We start from the raw sequence: 19,657 nt of genomic DNA, 5'->3' as shown, positions 1-19,657 counted from the left end.
ACTTGTCCTGAAGCCACTCCTGCGTTGTCTTGGCTGTGTGCTTAGGGTCATTGTCCTGTTGGAAGATGAACCTTTGCCCCAGTCTGAGGTCCTGTGTGATCTGGAGCAGGTTTTTATCAAGAAACTCTCTGCACTTTGCTCCCTCGATCCTGACTAGTCTCCCAGTCCTTGCCGATGAAAGACATCCACACAGCATGATGCTGCCACCACCATGCTTCACCATAGGGATGGTGGCAGGTTTCCTCCAGACGTGACACTTGGCATTCAGGCCAAAGAGTTCAATCTTGGTTTCATCAGACCATAGAATTTTGTTTCTCATGGTCTGAGAGTCTTTAGGTGCCTTTTGGAAAACTCCAAGCGAGCTGTCATGCATTTTACTGCGGAGTGGCTTCTGGAAGGTTCTCCCATCTCCACAGAGGAACTCTAGAGCTCTTTCAGAGTGACCATCAGATTCTTGGTCACCTCCCTGACCAAGGCCCTTCTCCCCTGGTTGCTCAGTTTGGCCGGGCGGCCAGCTCTAGGAAGAGTCTTGGTTGTTCCAAACTTCTTCCATTTAAGAATGATGGAGGCCACTGTGTTCTTGGAGATCTTCAATGTTGCAGAATTGTTTTGGTACCCTTCCCCAGATCTGTGCCTTGACACAATCCTGTCTCGGCGTTCTATGGACAATACCTTCAAACACATGGCTTGGTTTTTGCTCTGTGGGACCTTATATAGACAGCTATGTGCCTTTCCAAATCCTGTCCAATCAATTGAAATTACCTTACCTGATGGACTCCAATCAAGTTGTAGAAACATCTCAAGGATGATCAATCAATTTTGAGTCTCATAGCAAGGTCTGAATACTTCTATAAATAAGGTATTTCTGTTTTTACATTTTCATAAATTTCCAAAAATGTTTAAAAACCTGTTTTCGCTTTGTCATTATGGGGTATTGTGTGTAGATTGCTGAGGATTCTTTAAAAAAAAATCAATTTTAGAATAAGGCTGTAACGTAACAAAATGTGGAAAAGGTCAAGGTGTCTGAATATTTTCCGAAGGCCCCGTACATTCAGCTCAAACATAGCTGATGAGTCAGGTGTGAGAGAAGCACAAGGTTCTTAGGACAAAACATAAATAAAATGGAAAGAAATTACAAATATTTCTAGGGTTTTTTGATCACACAGCAACCTCAACAGAACCTATGTTTCTCAATCAAGTTCTCATGGTTATACATACAGTAGAGTATAGAATGAATTGCCTCTCTATGCTCCTACATTTACTTTGAATCTAGCTATGAAAGTTCATGACATAGAGTGAGGGGGGAAACATTGAGGCTTTATTCATTTGGCCTTTGGGAAGAATCGTGTACAATTGCATACACAACACAAACGTGTGGATGACCAGAAGGCAGCGTCGTTAAGGTTAATGTTAAGGTTAAGCTTAATGTATTCCCCATAGGAAATTGTCCTGATAGTCGTTGAGGGGCTGGTATGTGTCAAGCATCTCAGAGTAGGAGTGCTGATCCAGGATCAACTTCTAACTTGTCCAGCTTCATCGTGATCTAAAATGGCAAACCTGATCTTAAATCAGCACTTCTACTCTGAGACGCTTTATACATGTTCTCTGTCATATACTTCTAACAGATCCCTGGCCTAGACTTCACATCTGTGTGTGTTTGCGTTTCGGATTTTTCTTTACACCAATAAACATAATGACTCAACGTCTGGGCTTTAATGTTATTTAGTTTGAATGAACGCAGCTCGCTTCATTTAGCCCAAATTAGCTCATGATGAAATCAATCTTCAAATGAGGTGAAGCTTGCAAAGGAACACTTACATTGGATCTCCATCAATCTAACTCCCAATCTAAAATCTTAAGAAAATGATTTACGTGGGCTCTCTTATCCGTATCTAAGATTATGCTCTGTTGCTCTGTGTATAGACTCATTCACTCCTAATGAATAACACTGTGAGAAGGGTGTGTGGTTGTACCTCTGCCACTTGTTCTCCACTCTCGGTCCCTGAAGAACTAACCTGGATTATTTTAGGCTGGTTCAACCTTACTCTGTTTCTCATTCAGTTTAGCCGCTGGCATGGCGGTCAGTGACACAGGAGGGAGATTTCTATAAAGAACTAATTTCACACCCCTCACCAGGATGTGGCCCCTTTTCCATGGCTGAGAATTTTCTTTGAAACTCTTAGTGTCTCCATTAACTAGAGACATCAGAAGATAGGGGGAATCATCGGTGCCTTTTCCTCATTGTGAATGGCAAATGAAAGCTCACAGGAAAAGAGATTCCATAGTTTTTGAGTGCAAGATGTTTTGTATCCAGGTGTCTGTTTCTGGTGAGCACTTAATAACAAAGAAAACGAACATCGCCTTTACGCCAGATACTTGTGTGAGAAGCATAAGGTGCAGTGGTTATGTGCTTGATGCGCCCCCCAGGTCAACCTGTTTCTAGTAGCCCTTTCTTGCAATCAAATGACCTTGTGGCCTCAAGGGTGGAATGTTATTCATATTTTTCATAATTTCATAATTAACATAATTGTTGTAGAACGTGGAAATGTCGGTGTTTCTATGTCAAACGGTTTTGTTATATTTCAGTCTTCTGTGATGTATGTAAAGTGTAATATTAGGATGCAAACTCAAAATGTAATACATTTCAACTCTCAATCTGACAAGGTACAGGTGTCTATAGGTGCTAAAGATCCTAGTTCGATCCCGGGCTCTGTCACTACCGGGAGACCCATGAGGCGGCGCACAATTGGCTCAGCGTCATCTGGGTTAGGGGATGGTTTGTCCTTGTCCCATCGCGCTCTAGCAACTCTTGTGGCTCATGCACGCTGAGTCCGTATGGGAGTTGCAGCGATGGGACAAGACTGTAACTACCAATTGGGGAGAAAACGGGGTAAAAAGTACAATAAATAAAAAATAAATGTTTCACGATCAACTAGGAATCCCTTGGTGATCGACCAGTCGATCACGATCGACCGTTTGGTGACCACTGTCCTAAAGCATCAGTGCTTACAGTTAAATTGCTTTACCGGTTGTGGGATTCTGTCTGTCACAATGGGTAAAGGATGGAATGTATGGATTGAGAATTCTTTACATTTAGCAGATAAGCCAGTTATAGGTCATTGTCAATAAAACATCACAATAAGGTGCAGAGTGTATGATTTGCCTGTTGGGGGGGATGGAGACCCCAAGCTCCGCTAAAATCATTGACAACTGCATGGCGTTTTTAAATCATTCTTAAATAAATATGGTTGTAATGCCATCACGTTTTGAAGAGCATAGTCAGAACTACAGATTTTCGATTATTCCATGCAAAACGATTGTGCACATTTACCTCTAGGTCTCTCATCAGCGTAATACAGCAAGTAACTGCATGCTTTCATGATCAGTAAACATCAATAATTGGTCATGTAAATTCAAAGGGTAGTCTCACGATTGCTCTCAGTATTGGCACCCATTAATTGGATATTTGAGTGATATAAAATAAAAGTGAACCATACCTGACAAGTATGAGTGGTTTTAGTTAATTTCCCATCCTTTGTGGGATCTGCCTGTCAAGCAGGAGAAGGGGGCAATTGCCGATGTACTGTTAGCTGATAATGTTTACTTTGCAAGCTACCGGTAGAAAGTTTGTACAGTTGGCTAAACATAATGTGGTAAGTAGACCTAATGTATTCCAACCAACGTACCTACCTAGCGAAGTTAGCAAACACTATCCCCTTTTCAACTTTGAGTGTTTAATCCCGATTGCTGCTGACAGACATGATAGCCTACATTGATTGATGGACCATGTCAAATAGCTAATAACAGATTGCATCCATATGGCTAGTTAACAAGCTAAATTTCAGGAGATAAAGTAGATGGCTATATTTGCTTGCCATCCGTAGTGGTGAGGACACTAGTCTGACTGACAACTTTACCAGGACAAGGACTTTCCAATGTCAAGCTCTTTCCAAAAGCCTAACCTCTGATGAAGCAAGCTAAATGACACGTTAGCTAGCTAGCTACATGCCAAATGGATTGGCTACCATCACGTATCTGAAACCACATGATCAATTGATTTTTACTGATCATGAAAAGCATGCAGTTACTTGATAGAGGATGACCTTTGCTATCACAGACTGGAACATGTTCCGGGATTCTTCCCGATGACATTGAGGAATACACCATATCAGTCACTGGCTTTATCAATAATTGCATTGAGGACGTTGTCCCCACAGTGACGACGATACCACAACTAGAAGCCATGGATTACAGGCAACATTCGCACTGAGCTAAAGGGTAGAGCTGCCGCTTTCAAGGTGTGGGACTCTAACCCGGAAGCTTACAAGAAATCCCGCTATGCCTGCGACAAACCATCAAACAGGCAAAGCGTCAATACAGGGCTAAGATTGAATCATACTACACCGGCTCCGACTCTCGTCGGATGTGGCAGGGCTTGCAAACTATTACAGACTACAAAGGGAATCACAGCTGCGAGCTGCCCAGTGACACGGGCCTACCAGACGAGATAAATCACTTCTATGCTCGCTTCGAAGCAAGCAACACTGAGGCATGCATGAGAGCATCAGCTGTTCCGGACGACTGTGTGATCACGCTCACCGTAGCCGACGTGAGTAAGACCTTTAAACAGGTCAACATACACTAGGCTGCGGGGCCAGACGGATTGATCCAAACACACCAAGGCAGTCGTGAAGAGGGCACGACAAAGCCTATTCCCCCTCAGGAAACTAAAAAGATTTGGCATGGGTCCTGAGATCCTCAAAAGGTTCTACAGCTGCAACATCGAGAGCACCGGTTGCATCACTGCCTGGTACGGCAATTGCTCGGCCTCCAACTGCAAGGCACTTCAGAGGGTAGTGCGTACGGCCCAGTACATCACTGGGGCAAAGCTGCCTGCCATCCAGGACCTCTACACCAGGTGGTGTCAGAGGAAGGACCTAAAAATGGTCAAAGACCCCAGCCACCTCAGTCATAGACGGTTCTCTCTACTACCACATGGCAAATGGTACCGGAGTGCCAAGTCTAGGGCAAAAAGGCTTCTCAACAGTTTTTACCCCCAAGCCATAAGACTCCTGAACAGGTAACCAATGGTTACCTGGAATATTTGCATTGTGTGCCCCCCTCCCAACCCCTCTTTTACGCTGCTGCTACTCTCTGTTTATCTTAGATGTTTAGTCACTTTAACTATACATTCATGTACATACTACCTAAATTGGCCCGACCAACCAGTGCTCCCGCACATTGGCTAACCGGGCTATCTGCATTGTGTCCCACCACGTGCCAACAGCACTTTCTACGCTTCTGCTACTCTCTGTTCATCATATATGCACAGTCACTTTAACGATACCTACATGTACATACTACCTCAATAAGCCTGACTAACAGGTTTCTGTATGTAGCCTTGCTACTCTTTTTTCAAATGTCTTTCTACTGTTGTTTTATTTATTTACTTACCTACCTACACACACACACACACACACACACACACACACACCTTTTTTTGGCACCATTGGTTAGAGCCTTTAAGTAAGCTGTAAGTTTTACACCTGTTTTATTCGGCGCACGTGACAAATAAACTTTGATTTGATTAGAGCTAAATGTGGAATAATCGTAAATGTATAGTTCTGACTATGCTCTTGAAGAGGTGATGATATTAAAACAAAATAGTTGTAACATTTACTAAACCATCCCATCAAAACGGCACGTTGTTGTCAATGGTTTTAGCAGAGCTGCGGCGTCTCCTTGCACCCCAGCAGCCAAATCGAATGCTCTGCACCGTATTGTGACGTTTTAGTGATAACGACCTATATCTGTCAATCAACATTCCACCTTATTTTCAAAGGCCTCACACACATTCAAAACAACTCTATGTATGTGTCCCAAATGCACATCATTCTTTATATAGTGCATTCATTTTGGTCAAAAGTAGTGCACTATATAGGGAATAGGGTGCCATTTGAGACGCAAAGGATGGCTTTACAATACAGCGCTACAGAGATTCTATCTATATTTAGCCTCTTCTTTTCCAGTTGAATTAAATGGATTAGTTATTGTTGTATGTTTAACATAATTAAATTTTCAATTTGCTTGATTGAGATGAATTTCTACTGATTACGGTTAGCCCACTGTTGGGCTTTACCAATGCTCATGCATGTAATGTGTGGACACATATATTGATTTGTTGCCAGCTGAAAGCTCCTGTAGCCTTGATCAGTGTTTGAGGTCAGAACCCAATGGTTTGTTCAAACACCTCATGTTGTTGTGGCCCTTGCCCCTGTCATTTTGAGACATGTTACCTCTTTGTCCTGAACATTTTTTGTTATAAATGTCTCAAATCAACTATTATTTGTCACATGCTTCGTAAACAACATGTGTATACTAACAGTGAAAGGCTTACCTATGGGTCCTTCCCAATAATGCAGAGAGAAAGAAATTAGAGAGATACTAGAAAAGTAAAACACATAATAATAAAGTTAATAATAAATTCACAATGGGCAATGATCAAATCAAATCAAATCCAGCTTTATTTATACAGCACATTTCAGACATGGAACACACATTGCGTTACAGGGAGAAAAACGAATGAAAACAATGAAAATAAAACTGAAATATTTACCACACAACTAACGTAAGATGATCAAAAACAAAAGAATAACAATACAAATTGAACGTCTCAAAAGCACCTGAAGGAATGCGAAGCTAAAAGGATATTCCAGAGGCTGGGTGCATGGTAACTAAAGGCTGCCTCTCCATGCCTCTTGGTCTTACTCTTTGGGGTAGTTAAAAAGGCCAGTGCCGGAGGACCTGAGGGACCTGACATGTATTGGGGTACACCATCGTGGATTCATTTAAAAACCAATTTGTTTAAAAACCCATCTTAAAATGTATTCTAAAACTCACAGGCAGCCAGTGCCGAGGCCTTAAAACCTGTGTAATATGTGCTCCCAGCTGGGATTTTACCTGGTGTTTTATCTTTATTCCACGTCATTTAAAACGTGGCTATATACACGGGGTACCAGTACCGAGTTGATGTGCAGAATTACGAGGTAATTGAGGTACATTTATACAGTACATATAACTAGGAATAATGTGACAGATAATAAAACAGTAGCAGCAGCGTATGTGATGAGATGAGACAAAAATGTTAGTATGAAAAAGGGTCAGTGCAGATAGTCTTAAGGCTTGGGGGTAGAAGCTCTTCAGGGTCATGTTGGTTCCAGACTTGGTGCATCGGTACCGCTTGCCGTGCGGTTGCAGAGCAGTCTATGACTTGGGTGGCTGGAGTCTTTTTAGGACCTTCCTCTGACACCGCCTGGTATAGAGGTTCTGGATGGCAGGGAACTCAGCCCCAGTAATGTACCAGGCTGTACACACTACCCTCTGTCTTGCCTTGCGGTCAGATGTCAAGAAGTTGCCACACCAAGCGGTGATGCAGACAGTTAATATGCTCTCTCCTGAGGCTTGAAGCTTTCGACCCGCTCCACTAGAGTCCCATCAATGTGAAGGGGGGCGTGCTCGACCCTCGATTTCCTATAGTCCACGAGTTCAGCTCCTTTGTCTTGCTGACGTTGAGGGAGATGTTGTTGTTCTGGTACCACACTGCCAGGTTTCTGACCTCTATAGGCTGACCTCTTACAACCCTATAGGCTGTCTCATTGTCATCGGAGATCAAGCCTACCACCGTCATCACATCTGCAAACTTTATGATGGTGTTGAAGTTATGTGTGGCCATGCAGTCATGAGTGAACCGGGAGTAAAGGAGGGGACTAAGTATGCACCCCTGATGGGCCCCCGTGTTAAGGGTCAGCATGGCGGATGCATTTTTGCCTACCCTCATCACCTGGGGGCGCCCTGTCAGGAAGTCCAGGGTCCAGTTGCAGAGGGAGGTGTTCAGTCCCAGGGTCTTTAGCTTAGTGATGAGCTTGGAGGGCAGTATGGTGTTGAACACTGAGCTGTAGTCAATGAACAGCATTCTCACATAGGTGTTCCTCTTGTCCATGTGGGAAAGGGCAGTGTGGAGTGCAATTGATATTGCGTAATCTGCGGCTCTGTTGAGGCAGTTTGCGAATTGGAGTGGGTCCAGGGTGTTTTTTTTGTTTTTTTTTTATTTAAAAATATATATTTCACCTTTATTTAACCAGGTAGGCTCGTTGAGAAGTTCTCATTTTCAACTGCGACCTGGCCAAGATAAAGCATAGCAATTTGACACATACAACAACACAGAGTTACACATGGAATAAACAAAACATACAATCAACAATACAGTAGAACTGTCATGTACTGTCATGTTGTCTTGTCTCTGTCCTTTCCCTTCACCCTGTCTCCCTCTGCTGGTCGTGTTAGGTTACCTTTTCTCCCCCGCTTTCCCCCAGCTGTCCCTTGTCTCCTCTAACTACCCATTCACCCCGTTCCCCACCTGTTCCCTGTTTTCCCTCTGATTAGGTCCCTATATCTCTCTCTGTTTCTGCTCCTGTCCTTGTCGGATTCTTGTTTGTTTGTGTCAGTCATGCCTGAACCAGACTGTCGTCATGTTTGCTGTAACCTTGTCCTGTCCTGTCGGAATCTGCCGGTCCATCTGAGCCTACCTATGTTTGGTAATTAAAGAAGCTCTGTTTAAGTTGATTCGCTTTTGGGTCCTCATTCACGCATCGTAACAGAAGAATCCGACCAAGAATGGACCCAGCGACTTCGGATCCTCTCCACTCAGCCGTCGAGATCCAGGGAGCGATGCTAGGCAGACACAAGCAGGAATTGTCTGCTGCTCGACATGCCGTTGAGACCCTGGCCACCCAAGTCTCCAACCTCACAGAACAGGTTCACCATCTCCGCCTCGATCCACCGGCCACTTCCAGGGCTTTCGAATCTCCGGAGCCCAGAATCAATAACCCGCCGTGTTACTCTGGGGAGCCCACTGAATGCCGCTCGTTCCTCACCCAGTGTGATATTGTGTTTTCTCTCCAGCCCAACACTTACTCCAGGAGCACTGCTCGTGTCGCCTACGTCATATCTCTCCTTATTGGACGGGCTCGTGAGTGGGGCACGGCAATCTGGGAGGCAAGGGCTGAGTGTACTAACCAGTATCAAGACTTTAAGGAGGAGATGATACGGGTTTTTGATCGATCTGTTTTTGGGGAGGAGGCTTCCAGGGCCCTGTCTTCCCTATGTCAAGGCAATCGATCCATAACAGACTACTCTATTGAGTTTCGCACTCTTGCTGTCTCCAGTGGCTGGAACGAGCCGGCCTTGCTCGCTCGTCTTCTGGAGGGTTTCCGCGCAGAGGTAAAGGATGAGATTCTCTCCCGGGAGGTTCCTTCCAGCGTGGATTCCTTGATTGAACTCGCTATTCGCATTGAGCGACGGGTTGATCTTCGTCACCGAGCTCGTGGAAAGGAGCTCGCGCTCTCCGTCGCCTCCCTCTCCGCATCACTACCATCTTCCTCTGCCGGCTCGGGTGCTGAGCCCATGCAGCTGGGAGGTATCCGCATCTCGACTGAGGAGAGGGAACGGAGAATCACCAACCGCCTCTGTCTCTATTGCGGTTCCGCTGGTCATTTTGTCACTTCATGTCCAGTAAAAGGCCAGAGCTCGTCAGTAAGCGGAGGGCTACTGGTGAGCGCTACTACTCCTGTCTCTCCTTCAAGATCCTGCACTACCTTGTCGGTCCATCTACGCTGGACCGGTTCGTCAGCTTCCTGCAGTGCCTTAATAGACTCTGGGGCGGAGGGCTGTTTTATGGACGAGACCTGGGCTCGGGAACATGACATTCCTCTCAGACAGTTAAAGGAGCCCACGGCCTTGTTCGCCCTGGATGGTAGTCCTCTCCCCAGGATTCAGCGTGAGACGCTACCTTTAACCCTCACTGTTTCTGGTAATCATAGTGAAACCATTTCTTTTTTAATTTTTCGTTCACCTTTTACACCTGTTGTTTTGGGCCATCCCTGGCTAGTTTGTCATAATCCTTCCATTAATTGGTCTAGTAATTCTATCCTCTCCTGGAACGTCTCTTGTCATGTGAAATGTTTAATGTCTGCTATCCCTCCTGTTTCCTCTGTCTCTTCTTCACAGGAGGAGCCTGGTGATTTGACAGGGGTGCCGGAGGAATATCACGATCTGCGCACGGTGTTCAGTCGGTCCAGGGCCACCTCTCTTCCTCCACACCGGTCGTATGATTGTAGTATTGATCTCCTTCCGGGAACCACCCCCCCCCGGGGTAGACTATACTCTCTGTCGGCTCCCGAACGTAAGGCTCTCGAAGATTATTTGTCTGTAGCTCTTGACGCCGGTACCATAGTCCCCTCCTCCTCTCCCGCCGGAGCGGGGTTTTTTTTTTGTCAAGAAGAAGGACGGGTCTCTGCGCCCCTGCATAGATTATCGAGGGCTGAATGACATAACAGTGAAGAATCGTTATCCGCTTCCTCTTATGTCTTCAGCCTTCGAGATCCTGCAGGGAGCCAGGTTTTTTCACTAAGTTGGACCTTCGTAACGCTTACCATCTCGTGCGCATCAGGGAGGGGGACGAGTGGAAGACGGCGTTTAACACTCCGTTAGGGCACTTTGAATACCGGGTTCTTCCTTTCGGCCTCGCTAACGCTCCAGCTGTCTTTCAGGCATTAGTCAATGATGTCCTGAGAGACATGCTGAACATCTTTGTTTTCGTTTACCTTGACGATATCCTGATTTTTTCACCGTCACTCCAGATTCATGTTCAGCACGTTCGACGTGTCCTCCAGCGCCTTTTAGAGAATTGTCTTTTTGTGAAGGCTGAGAAGTGCACTTTTCATGCCTCCTCCGTCACATTTCTCGGTTCTGTTATTTCCGCTGAAGGCATTAAGATGGATCCCGCTAAGGTCCAAGCTGTCATTGATTGGCCCGTCCCTAAGTCACGCGTCGAGCTGCAGCGCTTTCTCGGCTTCGCGAACTTCTATCGTCGTTTCATCCGTAATTTCGGTCAGGTGGCAGCTCCTCTCACAGCCCTTACTTCTGTCAAGACGTGCTTTAAGTGGTCCGTTTCCGCCCAGGGAGCTTTTGATCTCCTCAAGAATCGTTTTACATCCGCTCCTATCCTTGTTACACCTGACGTCTCTAGACAGTTCGTTGTCGAGGTTGACGCGTCAGAGGTGGGAGTGGGAGCCATCCTTTCTCAGCGCTCCCTCTCTGACGACAAGGTCCACCCATGCGCGTATTTTTCTCATCGCCTGTCGCCGTCGGAACGTAACTATGATGTGGGTAACCGCGAACTGCTCGCCATCCGGTTAGCCCTAGGCGAATGGCGACAGTGGTTGGAGGGGGCGACCGTTCCTTTTGTCGTTTGGACTGACCATAGGAACCTTGAGTACATCCGTTCTGCCAAACGACTTAATGCGCGTCAGGCGCGTTGGGCGCTGTTTTTCGCTCGTTTCGAGTTTGTGATTTCTTATCGTCCGGGCTCTAAGAACACCAAGCCTGATGCTTTGTCTCGTCTCTTCAGTTCTTCAGTAGCCTCCACTGACCCCGAGGGGATTCTCCCTGAGGGGCGTGTTGTCGGGTTGACTGTCTGGGGAATTGAGAGGCAGGTAAAGCAAGCACTCACTCAAACTCCGTCGCCGCGCGCTTGTCCTAGGAACCTTCTTTTCGTTCCCGTTCCTACTCGTCTGGCCGTTCTTCAGTGGGCTCACTCTGCCAAGTTAGCCGGCCACCCTGGCGTTCGGGGTACGCTTGCTTCCATTCGCCAGCGTTTCTGGTGGCCCACCCGGGAGCATGACACGCGTCGTTTCGTGGCTGCTTGTTCGGTCTGCGCGCAGACTAAGTCCGGTAACTCTCCTCCTGCCGGCCGTCTCAGGCCGCTTCCTATTCCCTCTCGACCGTGGTCTCACATCGCCTTAGATTTTGTCACCGGACTGCCTTCGTCAGCGGGGAAGACTGTTATTCTTACGGTTGTCGATAGGTTCTCTAAGGCGGCTCATTTCATTCCCCTTGCTAAGCTTCCTTCTGCTAAAGAGACGGCACAAATCATCATCGAGAATGTTTTCAGAATTCATGGCCTTCCGTCAGACGTCGTTTCGGACAGAGGTCCGCAATTCACGTCTCAATTTTGGAGGGAGTTTTGCCGTTTGATTGGGGCTTCCGTCAGTCTCTCTTCCGGCTTTCACCCCCAGTCTAACGGTCAAGCAGAACGGGCCAATCAGACTATTGGTCGCATCTTACGCAGTCTTTCTTTTCGCAACCCTGCGTCTTGGTCAGAACAGCTCCCCTGGGCAGAATACGCCCACAACTCGCTTCCTTCGTCTGCGACCGGGCTATCTCCTTTTCAGAGTAGCCTCGGGTACCAGCCTCCGTTGTTCTCATCTCAGTTCGCCGAGTCCAGCGTCCCCTCCGCTCAGGCTTTTGTCCAACGTTGCGAGCGCACCTGGAAGAGGGTCAGGTCTGCACTTTGCCGTTATAGGGCGCAGACTGTGAGAGCTGCTAATAAGCGTAGAACTAAGAGCCCTAGGTATTGTCGCGGTCAGAGAGTTTGGCTCTCCACTCAGAACCTTCCCCTTAAGACGGCTTCTCGCAAGTTGACCCCGCGGTTCATTGGTCCATTCCGTATCTCTCAGGTCATTAATCCTGTCGCAGTGCGACTTCTTCTTCCGCGATATCTTCGTCGCGTCCACCCGGTCTTCCATGTCTCCTGTGTTAAGCCCGTTCTTCGCGCCCCCGCTCGTCTTCCCCCCCCCCCCCCCCATCCTTGTCGAGGGCGCACCTATCTACAGGGTCCGTAAGATCTTGGACATGCGTCCTCGGGGCCGTGGTCATCAGTACCTAGTTGACTGGGAGGGGTACGGTCCTGAGGAGAGGAGTTGGGTTCCCTCTCGGGACGTGCTGGACCGTGCGCTGATTGATGATTTCCTCCGTTGCCGCCAGGTTTCCTCCTCGAGTGCGCCAGGAGGCGCTCGGTGAGTGGGGGGGTACTGTCATGTACTGTCATGTTGTCTTGTCTCTGTCCTTTCCCTTCACCCTGTCTCCCTCTGCTGGTCGTGTTAGGTTACCTTTTCTCCCCCGCTTTCCCCCAGCTGTCCCTTGTCTCCTCTAACTACCCATTCACCCCGTTCCCCACCTGTTCCCTGTTTTCCCTCTGATTAGGTCCCTATATCTCTCTCTGTTTCTGCTCCTGTCCTTGTCGGATTCTTGTTTGTTTGTGTCAGTCATGCCTGAACCAGACTGTCGTCATGTTTGCTGTAACCTTGTCCTGTCCTGTCGGAATCTGCCGGTCCATCTGAGCCTACCTATGTTTGGTAATTAAAGAAGCTCTGTTTAAGTTGATTCGCTTTTGGGTCCTCATTCACGCATCGTAACAAGAACAAAAGAAAACAAAAAGTCTATATACAGTGAGTGCAAATGAGGTAAGTTAAGGCTATAAATAGGCCATGGTGGCAAAGTAATTACAATATAGCAATTAAACACTGGAATGGTAGATGTGCAGAAGATGAATGTGCAAGTAGAGATACTTGGGTGCAAAGGAGCAAGATAAATAAATAAATACAGTATGGGGATGAGGTAGGTAGATAGATGGGCTGTTTATAGATGGGCTATGTACAGGTGCAGTGATCTGTGAGCTGCTCTGACAGCTGGTGCTTAAAGCTAGTGAGGGAGATATGAGTCTCCAATTTCAGAGATTTTTGCAGTTCGTTCCAGTCATTGGCAGCAGAGAACTGGAAGGAAAGACGACCAAAGGAGGAATTGGCTTTGGGGGTGACCAGTGAGAAAAAGACCTGCTGGAGCGCGTGCTACGAGTGGGTGTTGCTATGGTGACCAGTGAGTTGAGATAAGGCGGGGCTTTACCTAGCAGAGACTTGTAGATAACCTGTGGCCAGTGGGTTTGGCGACGAGTATGAAGCGAGGGCCAACCAACGAGAGAGTACAGGTCGCAATGGTGGGTAGTGTATGGGGCTTTGGTGACAAAACGGATGGCACTGTGATAGACTGCATCCAGTTTGTTGTGTAGAGTGTTGGAGGCTATATTATAGATGACATCACCGAAGTCGAGGATCGGTAGGATGGTCAGTTTTATGAGGGTATGTTTGGCAGCATAAGTGAAGGATGCTTTGATGCGATATAGGAAGCTGATTCTAGATTTAATTTTGGATTGGAGATGCTTAATGTGAGTCTCGAAGGAGAGTGTACAGTCTAGCCAGACACCCAGGTATTTGTAGTTGTCCACGTATCCTAGGTCAGAGCCGTCCAGAGTAGTGATGTTGGACGGGCGAGCAGGTGCGGGCAGTGATCGATTGAATAGCATGCACAGTTTAACTTGCGTTTAAGAGCAGTTGGAGGCCACGGAAGGAGAGTTGTATGGCATTGAAGCTCGTCTGGAGGTTAATTAACACAGTGTCCAAAGAGGGGCCAGAAGTATACAGAATGGTGTTGTCTGCGTAGAGGTGGATCAGAGAATCACCAGCAGCAAGAGCAACATCATTGATGTATACAGAGAAGAGTCGGCCTGAGAATTGAACCCTGTGGCACACCCATAGAGACTGCCAGAGGTCCGGACAACAGGCCCTCCGATTTGACACACTGAACTCCATCAGAGAAGTAGTTGGTAAACCAGTTGAGTCAATCATTCGAGAAATCAAGGCTGTCGAGTCTGCCGATAAGAATGTGGTGATTGACAGAGTTGAAAGCCTTGGCCAGGTCGATGAATATGGCTGCACAGTAATGTCTCTTATCGATGGCGGTTATGATGTCGTTTAGGACCTTGAGCGTGGCTAAGGTGCACCCATGACCAGCTCTGAAACCACACTGCATAGCGGAGAAGGTACGGTGGGATTCGAAATGGTCGGTAATCTGTTTGTTAACTTGGCTTTCGAAGACCTTAGAAAGACTGGGGTGTCTGGGTAATGGTGTTGATATGAGCCATGACTAGCCTTTCAAAGCATTTGACGGCTACAGATTCAAGTGCTACGGGGCTATAGTCATTTAGATAGGTTACCTAGGAGTACAGGTACTATGGTGATCTGCTTGAAACATGTAGGTATTACAGACTGTGTCAGGGAGAGGTTGAGCTGGTGGCATATCAGGATATTTTATAAGCGTCCGGATTAGTGTGCCGCTCCTTTAAAGCAGCAGCTCTAGCTTAGCTCAGTGCGGATGTTGCCTGTAATCCATGGCTTCTGGTTGGGATATTACGTATGGTCCCTGTGGGGACGATGTCGTCGATGCACTTATTAAGGAAGCCGGTGACTGATGTGGTAAACTCAATGCCATTGGATGAATCCCCGGAACATATTCATGTCCGCTCAAGCGAAACAGTCCTGTAGCTTAGCATCCGCTTTATCGGACCACTTCCGTATTGAGCGCTTCACTGGTACTTCCTGTTTCAGATTTAGCTTTGTAAGCAGGAATCAGGAAGAAAGAGTCAGATTTCCCAAATGCAGGGCGTTTCTGTGTGTGGAGTAAAGGTGATCTAGAGTTTTTTTTCATCTCTAATTGCCACGTGACATGCTGGTAGAACTTAACTAAGACGGTTTTAAATTTTCCTGCATAAAAATCTATGGCCACTAGCAGCGCCGCCTCTGGATGAGTGTTTTCCTGTTTGCTTATGGCCCTATACAGCTCGTTGACTGCGGTCTTAGTGCCAACATCAGTTTGTGGTGGTAAATAGACAGATACGAAAAATATAGTTGAAAACTCTCTTGGTAAATAGTGTGGTCTACAGCTTATCATGAGGTATTCTAACTCAGGCGAGTAGAACCTCGAGACTTTCTTTATATTAGAGATTGTGCACCGGCTGTTGTTAACAAAGAGACACACACCTCCTCCCTTGACTTTACCCGATGCTGCCGTTCTGTCTTGCCAAGGCATAGAAAAATCAGCTAGTATATTATCCATGTCCTTGTTCAACAGACTCCATGAAACATAGCACATTACAGTTCTTCAGGTCCCGTTGATAGGATAGTCTCGAATAGAGCCTGTCCAGTTTGTTCTCCGGTGTTTGTATGTTCGGCAATAAAATGGAGGGTGAAGGCGCTTTATGTACTCGCCGACTTAGTTTTTCCGCCAGGGTTCTCATAGATCAGCCTCTCTTACACTCTCTTGCCTTTTTCTTTTCTGAGCCTCGACGATTAGGGCCTGGCCCGGGGTGAGCAGTATGCATAGCCACGAGAAGTAGGGGTGCTGAGGGTGCTGCAGCCCCTCCTGAAAAATCGGGAATAAAAATAAAAACAAAATATTAGTGATGGCTGTTCTGATGTCCAGAAGCTCTTTTTTGTCATGGGGAAACAATGCTGGAAACATTATGTACAAAAAAACATTACGACCAGCGCAAAAAACCCACACCTAAATTGAAGAATTGGTCAGGAGCACATACAATGCGCCTTTATAGACTCTGCAGTTCTGCATGTTGTCTTCTGTTTGTTCAACTCTCCATGTGGCCAAAAAAAAAAAAGATGTTCCAGCTCGTTCATGAGTAAAATTGAAATACATGGGAAAGTCCGCATGTTATCAACTTAGATCTATCCATAACTTAGTCTCCATAATGCTTTTTTTCCCCTTCTTTTGTTTCTGTCTTTAGGGAAATCTCATTGAGACCTAGTTCTCGATCACAAGTGAGCACAGACCAATACACACACAACGAAAAAATACACACATTAAATACAAAATACACACATTAAGGAAGAGCCAATCCATCAAAGCATGTGTAGTCCTCCTGGCAAAGTTTGATGTGGTCCATCGCATTCACTGTAAAGTGGCTAAGCAACAAATAATCTCTGCATTTTGTAATGCTGTATCGGCCTGGGGAGACTTGATTTAGCATCTCTGGATTAGATGCCGTCCCCACCACATAATTCTCTATTGGCTGTTTACAAGACAAGGATAATTGCTGAACATAGCACAGACTTTTCCCGTTTGAAGGATTTTCCAGGAATCTTCCAATATTCCTAGCGGGATTTCTGGAAAACCTGGCAACCCAACCTGCAATCACATTATGCTGGCTTGCAAAGTGATGTTTAATTCCTAATTGCATCCAGCTAGAGTCAGGATATCTAACAGTTTTAGTTTTTTTCCTTTCAATTAAGACCTTCGTTTATCAATCAGGTTCAAGGGAGGAGCGAATACCCACAGGCGCTCAGTCCTCCATGGAATGAGTTTGATACATTTAAACTGGAACAACCATTTCAGTAACGGGTGCAGAAACATCAAACTAAATGAATGGATTAGTTTAAAAAGCATAAGGTTTAATCAATCAATCACTCAATGTACATGCAGAAACATATTTTTTTAAATAAACCTGCAGTAGAGCATGCTGGGGAAAAAAGTAAATTGTTATCACAACTTTAAAAAGTCAGTACCACCTAAACATTTTAAGTAATAATTACTTTTACTTGATTTTCAGTTCATCTTAATATAAGTATTTGAGTTAAAAAAATGCCTTGGGGTTTACTGTGTGTGTGTGTGTGTGTGTGTGTGTGTGTGTGTGTGTGTGTGTGTGTGTGTGTGTGCGGGATTATGTCTGATGTCTGCTGGGAATGTCCTGTCAACTGTGGAGGAAACAACACATTAACTGTGGCAGTTGTCATGGAAACTGGTGAAGGAGCACAAAAATACCAAATATAAGACTGTCGCTTGTTATGTCACTGTCGTCTGTTCATCAGTTATGTCATCTCTATTACATTGTTATAAACTCATTTTGTAAAACTGTCTCTTTACACTGAAATAATGGCTTCACATAATCATGGTAACCATAGTCATGATTCTCAACATCAAATGTGTCTTTTCTTGAGCATTCTTCGTTTCCCCCTTTCCTCGTCTCACTTATATATTTGTTTATCCTTATTTCCTGTTGTCGTTCACACGTACAGTAGCTTACCTGTCTGTCGTGCTCTGCATAACTACACGGAGGCGTGAACCTATTCTGTCAGCTTGTATATGCGGGGTGCGAAAAATAAAATGCACTGTCTTCGTGTGTTGTTTATGTTCATTTTCCCTTCGAAACGCTTGCCGCCGCAGAGAGCCGTCATTACAGGGGTCACCGGCTTCAGGGGTCACCGGCTTCAGGAGCAACGCAGGGAAACACTGCCTTTTCATTTCAAAGACGATTGAAATTAGTAGCTGAGGTCGACGGCATTATTATCATTGTAATTATCAGCCACTCGACGTTGAGCACAGGCCTGTAATTACAAAGTTATCACGTGAGCTGCGGCTGAAAGAGAGTGACTATTGGTGTGTAGGATTAACCTAGTCAGTTCATTTATTAATGCAAAGAAGCAGAACTAAGATTGGTTAAGCTCTCGTGATAGGTTGAGTGATGACAGCACACCTGCTTCTGAAACCTAGAAAATAAACGGATAAATGGCATGTGTAAATAAGCAAACGTTAAATAAATAAATGCATGTAAATATAAACGGATTTGAACAGGCATGGCAGTGTAGGGTGTCAGTCAAGCCATGGTGTCATTAATTGCCACTGCCGGCAAAGCACAGTAAATGAGCACTGACTGTAGATCAGGTTGTCCTGTGGTGCAGCACGAAGTTCACATCATTAGTCTCTCTCACTCATTCACGCACACACACATAGATGATGAGTCAAAATGCTTTCAACTTTGAGTTCGGCTTTGACTAGAGTTTGATGTATTTTGGGATTTTGAAAAAGACGAGACACATGGATATTCTTTCTCTCCCTGACTGTGAAAAGACGCCGTGTGGCTAGGTCATTTATATTCCTCACACGGTATCCTGACCCCCAGTCTCTCAGCCGTCCCAGCATGCTCCCCCAGTCCAGATAACCATTGAATTAATGTCCAGGTAGGAGCTCCGCCGTGGGTTGCCTAGGAACCTGCGTTTGGCGAAGCAAGCGACCTGCTGATAGGGAGATAACAGTGTCCCTGATAACGTCTCAGCGCCAATGATGGCCTGGTGCTTATCGCACTGCCGTCAAAAAAGTGTCAGCGACTAGCTCCCAAACAGGAACTCGAGCTTACAAGAAACTGCAGGGAGCACACGACTTCGGCTTTTCTACGAAGGTTGTAAAATATGACGTTTCACCCTCAGAGTAACAATCCCAAAGCCCTGTACCGTTGTCATTGCTTTGACAGGTTAGTTAACCTTTCCCTGAACTCCATTCTCCTCATATGTCTGTCACTGCAGTACATGATCTGTTTGATGACAGTGTGTGTATGCTGTACGTGTGTTCCCTTCTAGACGGAGTGTTTGGAAGGTGCCTGGAGTTACCCGGTGCGGACCTGTACACCTACGATGCCTCCGCCTCTGCTCTACAGCGCCTCAGGACTCTCCTACAGAAATTGGCCCACAAAGGTGCGTTCTGTTTGTCCGCCTGCATGCCTGCTTGTCTCTCTGTCTGTCTCTTTGTCATCTGTAAAGATGGGTGTGTGTGTGTGTGTGTGTGTGTGTCTGTTTGTCCTTCCAGACGTTATAATTATGTGAAAGCAAGCCCAACGTTCAAGCTGCAAATGTGGCAAAGAGGTAAAGTACAGGTAATATACCACATACAGGCCATTGTTGTGCCCTGATCATATAACTGCACCAGGAATCTAATTGGCTTGTATGATTGCAGGACATTTGGTGCTAATTACGTGGATGAGTGACGGTGCTGCATGCGGCGTAATTGCATTAGACGGCCTCTCCTGCTCCATTAATGGGAGCACGGCAGCTAATGTGCTTGTTGAACAGGGTAGATACAGGAG

General features: G+C 46.0%; 1 protein-coding gene across 5 annotated transcripts in view; it reads left to right on the top strand.

The window, feature by feature from the left end:
• Positions 1-19,657, top strand: part of ptprn2 (protein tyrosine phosphatase receptor type N2) — a 266,847-nt gene that overhangs the window by 47,467 nt on the left and 199,723 nt on the right. For all 5 annotated transcript variants that reach the window (XM_090199919.1, XM_090199918.1, XM_021563054.3 and 2 more), the window contains exon 3: positions 19,155-19,268. In XM_090199919.1, coding sequence (XP_090056045.1) covers positions 19,155-19,268 — 114 coding nt within the window. The remainder of the gene's footprint in view (positions 1-19,154; positions 19,269-19,657) is intronic.

This window comes from Oncorhynchus mykiss, chromosome 15 (assembly GCF_057628025.1).
Source record: "Oncorhynchus mykiss isolate SJ-2025 chromosome 15, ASM5762802v1, whole genome shotgun sequence".
NCBI classification, from domain to species: domain Eukaryota; kingdom Metazoa; phylum Chordata; class Actinopteri; order Salmoniformes; family Salmonidae; genus Oncorhynchus; species Oncorhynchus mykiss.
This window is presented reverse-complemented; position numbering and strand designations above follow the sequence as displayed.